Source organism: Penaeus chinensis, chromosome 39 (genome assembly GCF_019202785.1).
Source record: "Penaeus chinensis breed Huanghai No. 1 chromosome 39, ASM1920278v2, whole genome shotgun sequence".
NCBI lineage: Eukaryota > Metazoa > Arthropoda > Malacostraca > Decapoda > Penaeidae > Penaeus > Penaeus chinensis.
Window position 1 is genome coordinate 23,854,371 of NC_061857.1, and position 5,000 is coordinate 23,859,370.

The 5,000-nt window shown below is 42.7% G+C and overlaps 1 protein-coding gene across 1 annotated transcript in view; it reads right to left on the minus strand.

The window, feature by feature from the left end:
• Positions 1-4,296: 4,296 nt before the first annotated feature.
• Positions 4,297-5,000, minus strand: part of LOC125046622 — a 3,675-nt gene continuing 2,971 nt past the window's right edge. The window contains exon 3 of the mRNA XM_047644454.1: positions 4,297-5,000. This exon is cut by the window's right edge and continues 395 nt beyond it. Within this exon, the coding sequence (XP_047500410.1) occupies positions 4,901-5,000 (100 nt within the window). The 3' untranslated portion in view covers positions 4,297-4,900.

Sequence of the window (5,000 nt, forward strand, 5' to 3'; positions counted from 1 at the left end):
GTTAGAGATGGGTTGAGGACGCATCTAGGAGCTTGCTAAGAGGATCCTTCATATATGGAATCTGAGTGATTAATTGGTTGAATTGTCCAAATGAAGTGGTGCAAAAATCTGACTGCTAATACTCTTGATTCTATAGCTAGTCTTGCTTTATCCTCACCTACTTCTCAAGTCATTTTTGGAAAGCTTCATCACAAAGGAGGTTACTGCAGAAGAAACTATGCATCACTTGTTCCAATTACATTTATTATAAACTTTAGACCAAAGACTGACTCTAACGTAGAAAATACACCTATTCAAAAGAGAGAGTATATCTTCCCTTTTATTTTTAATTATTATACACATAATAAAGGGTGCTCGAGGTGATGTGAAGCGATGGTGTAGTAGCCTAGATAGTGTTAAGTGCTTTGCATGCCTTCCCGCTTACAGCTGCAACCGCTGGCTAGCCTGGTGCGAAAAGGGAGCAGCTATGCGTAAGACTCCCCTGCTAGCTCATAGCCTCTCCATCATCAAGACTTCTGCAGTGCCTCAGGCAGGATGTCAGGGTGGGGGCTTGGAAGGTCGTTCCTTGCGACAGGACGATCGGTTACCACTACTGTCGAGGGAATTGAAGCAGCTGAGAGTTGAGGTGGCTGCTCTCTCGGAGGTGATAAGACCTGGCAGCTGCAGGATTAGTGTGGGTGGCTACACTTATTACTGGTCGGGCCGCAGCGATGGCCACCATCTCCAGGGAGTAGCCATACCCATCTCCAGCAGACTTCAACTCTCGGTAGTAAAGGTCACTACAGTCGATGAGTGTATTATTGTACTGAGACTGAAGCTTTCATTTGGCTTCATGTCTCTCATTGCTGTGTACACTTCTACGGATGTATATGAACTTGAGATGAGATGTTTTACACCAAACTTGCATCTGTGACAGACAATTATCCTCGGCAAGATATTCGTATTGTTCTGGGTGACTTCAATGCAATATCTGGCTGCGATCGAGCTGGCTACAAGATGTCTGTCGGTCATCATGGCTCAGGAGCTGATGCTGGCAGCGAGAATAGCTTCCGTTTCCATGACTTTGCTAGGTCCCAGAAATTGAGAATTTCTGGCTCCTGATATCAGCGTACTGACGCCCATCGTTGTACAGCGATATGGGTAGTGTTGACAAGATCGACCACATCCTTGTTAGCACTCGATGGAGGATCCTCCAGAACTGCAGGGTGTATCGGAGCTTCTGTGGAACTGATCATAGATTAGTTGTGGCTACTCTCCGGGTCCACTTTAGAACTCCCGTCGCTCCAATGAACACCTTAGGGTGCTTCATGTGAACAGATTGAAGGAGGTCGAGTGTGCCAGACGATTTGCCGGGGCTATCTCTGGTCATTTCACATCTCACTTGAGGGACTGACGGACCCTGTTCTTCTGTGGGACACCTTCAAGTGTGAAACGCTTGATGCAGCCCAAGAATCAATTGGTGAACGCCCAAGTTCAAGAAAGAATTCCATCTCGCAGGAGACACTGGAAGCCACAGATGCTTGTTGTGTGGCTAGATTGTCAGAGGATCGCAACCTGCACCGTTCTCTGGTGCGCAGGACTAGGTCACTGTTGGAAAGGGATAAGGAACAGTTTATCAGGAATCTTGCAGAGGAGGTCGAAAGCCATTTCTAAGTAAATGACCTTCGTCCTACCTACCAAGCCCTGAGAAAGCTGAACTCCAAGCTCTCCTCACAGACGACTGCAGTCCACTCAGCAAGTGGCCAGATAATCTCAGATCCTGATGGGGTGCGGGTGCGTTGGGCTGAGTATTTTGAGCAGTTGTATCAGGTTGATCTACCAACAGTTAACTTGGATGCGGGTAATGTTGAGATTCGTCTGCCAGACCCAACCATCATCGAGGATCCACCCTCCCAGACTGAAGTCAAGGGGACGATTTCCAAGCTGAAGAGTGGTAAAGCAGCAGGTGTTTGTGGCATCCCAGCTGAATTGTTAAAGGCTGGTGGAGAACCTATGGCAAGGAGCTTGCATGCTGTCCTGTCTGCCATCTGGCAGACTGGTACCATTCCCCCTGACCTGCTGAGGGGTGTGGTCATCCCTCTGTGGAAGGGGAAAGGGGATCGGTGGGACTGCAGCAATCACCGAGGCATTACACTACTCAGTATACCAGGCAAGGTACTTCCTAATGAGATGTATCAGAGACCATCTGCTAGGGCACCAGAGGCCGGAGCAATCTGGATTCACTCCTGCTAAGTCCATAATAGACCGTATCCTGGCGCTTCGAGTCATTGTATAGCGCCGTCGTAAGTTTGGACATGGGCTGCTCGCAGCTTACATTGACCTCAAGAAGGCATTTGATACTGTGCATCGCAAATCACTTTGGGAGATCTTGAGACTTAGAGGAATTCCAACAGGATTATTGGATTAATAGCAAACCTGTATACAGGCACTGAAAGTGCTGTAAAGTATGGTGGGGGCCTGTCAAGCTTCTTCCGTTAGTTCAGGCGTGAGGCAAGGCTGTGTTCTTGCACCAACACTTTTCAACACTTGCATGGACTGGATACTGGGTAGAGCTACTGTCCAAAGTCACTGTGGAGCAACTCAGGGCAAGCTCAAGGTTACAGACCTTGACTATGCTGATGATGTTGCCATTCTATCTGAATCTCTGGAAACCCTAATGGCGGCTCTTGATGCATTTAGCAATGAAGGGAAGCCCCTGGGGCTCGAGGTCTCCTGGACCAAGATCAAGATCCAGGATTTTGGGGGCCTACTAGGAGACCCTGTGCAGTTGGTTCGTGCTTTTTTTTTTCACGACGGCTCACGTCTCTAGATGTCTTAACAAACCACTCGAAATTTGGCGGCTGAACGCCAAAGCGCTATGAAGCGGTGATTTGGCTCGATGTACCAAACTCCCGCACTCAAAGTCAGCACATTGCCATTGGTCGTCAGAGCATAGAGTTTTTTTTTAGTTTTCTTCACCCGTCACCAAGGGGTTAACATTTGGATGCTATCTTGTGCCTTGGAATCGTGTCTTGATGCCTTTTGTAACAGATCCTTGCACTGGATCATGGGGTACAATTGGCGGGACCACGTGTCCAACCAACGGTTGCATTGCGAGACTGGTAACAGACCTGTCACTTGCACAATCCGCGATCGCCAACTCAGACTATATGGCCACTTTACTCGATTCCTGCAGGATGACCCTGCCCACCAGGTTGTCTCTGTTTGAGACAACCCTGGGTGGAAGAGGCTTATGGGACAATTGAGGAAGTCGTGGCTTGGGCAGATCGATCAAACCTGTTGTGAGGAGCTAGAGATGGGCCAGGCCCCTGCCTGGCGGATCGCTATGTGGGACCCTCGTAGGTAGAAGCAAAGGATTGATGAAAAGGATTTGATCCAAATGATTTGGGAGCTAATCATTTGGATTAGCTCCCAAATTATGATGATGATGACGACTCAAATGTAAAAGATACACCTATTCAAAAGGAGAGAATTAGTATATATTCCCTTTTCTATTTATTTATTATGCAGTACTCCTCAAAAATAGAAGTAAGCAGCGATTTGTAAGGATTGTGAAATATTTCAAAATTAGTTCATCACATCATAGATAACATAATAGTACATTTGCCCTGATTTGCAATGTGTCTTTCTATCCATGTAATCTTCGTCTCATGCATAAGTAAGTAGGAACAAAAATAGGTTATTTCACTTTTATTTAATTTGAAACTTTTCATTTTTTATCACAATCATAATCCCTGTAGGACTCAAGGAATGATACATAATCATTCATTTTTCTTCTAAGGAGAGGAGTAACAGAACCCGACTGAAGATAACTGGTTTATCTTTCCTTATGATTTGTGACTGTCAGCTGATTTCATATTTACAGAAAGGAATTTTTGCGAGGGAATGAATTAGTGAGAATCTTCAGTCAGGGGAGGAACTGAGAAAGGATGTACTCTATACTGAACAATTTCACTTGTCCCTGAAACACATATTTTGACAAGAAGAATTCTCACGCAGTGATTTAAAATAGGGAGGAATTGAGCTTCAGTTTAATTTGGCTTCATATTACATACAATACAAAAATTTACTTAGGACAAGAAACATTGTTGTGTGAACAGTGACAAACTTGAAATGTAAATTCCACACTTTATTCACAAAATAAAGAAGTGAAGCCCTGAGCAAAAAAAAAAAAAGGTCCTTGCCCAAAGAACATGAAACCAAAATAAAGACTTTTTTTTAAGCATAGATAAAACTATAGTATCTATTACATCATGTATGGAAGACATATGTAGAGAGCATAATGAAAAAAAAATATATATAATGTATATTTATTCTCCTTACAAGTAGAGCTGAATGAGAAAGCCAAAACATTGTGAAAAGCTTACCTATCCCTTCTTCATACATATTTTAAGCAATTATCAATAGATACATATTTCATATAAAAAGTCCCCTGAGCAGTTTAACACAACCTTTAAAGAATACCATCAAAGGGGATAAATTTTAAAACAAAGACTGACAGATAACAAACTTTTGTGTACTTTTAATACAACAGTATTAAAACATTCTAATAGTTTCAAGCTTAAAGGTATATATCTATTTCCTCAGATAAATTACAATCATATACTCTATAAAATTATCATTAGATTGCAGCAATTAAACTTTTTACAAGCTTTACAAATAAATATGGAACTGAAAACTGCATGTGCAATAATTTAATAAATTCAATACAGAAACAGGATTAATCAATCAGTTTAAAACCATTAAAGAAATAAGTGGAAATTTGCACAAATTTTAGATAATGGAGAGAAAGAAAATCAGAAAAACTAAATGAAATATCAGTTCTACTTTGGTCCAACTTCCAAGAACTTGGAATATATCAATAATTTCTGCATCCACTATAAAGCAATGATGGACAGATTTAGTTTTTGTGGGAATCCGATAACACTCTTGTTATTGATGACATTACGTCGTGCTGCTTATCCTCTGGCAACCCACGGAGAGAAGCAGCCACAAAGTTA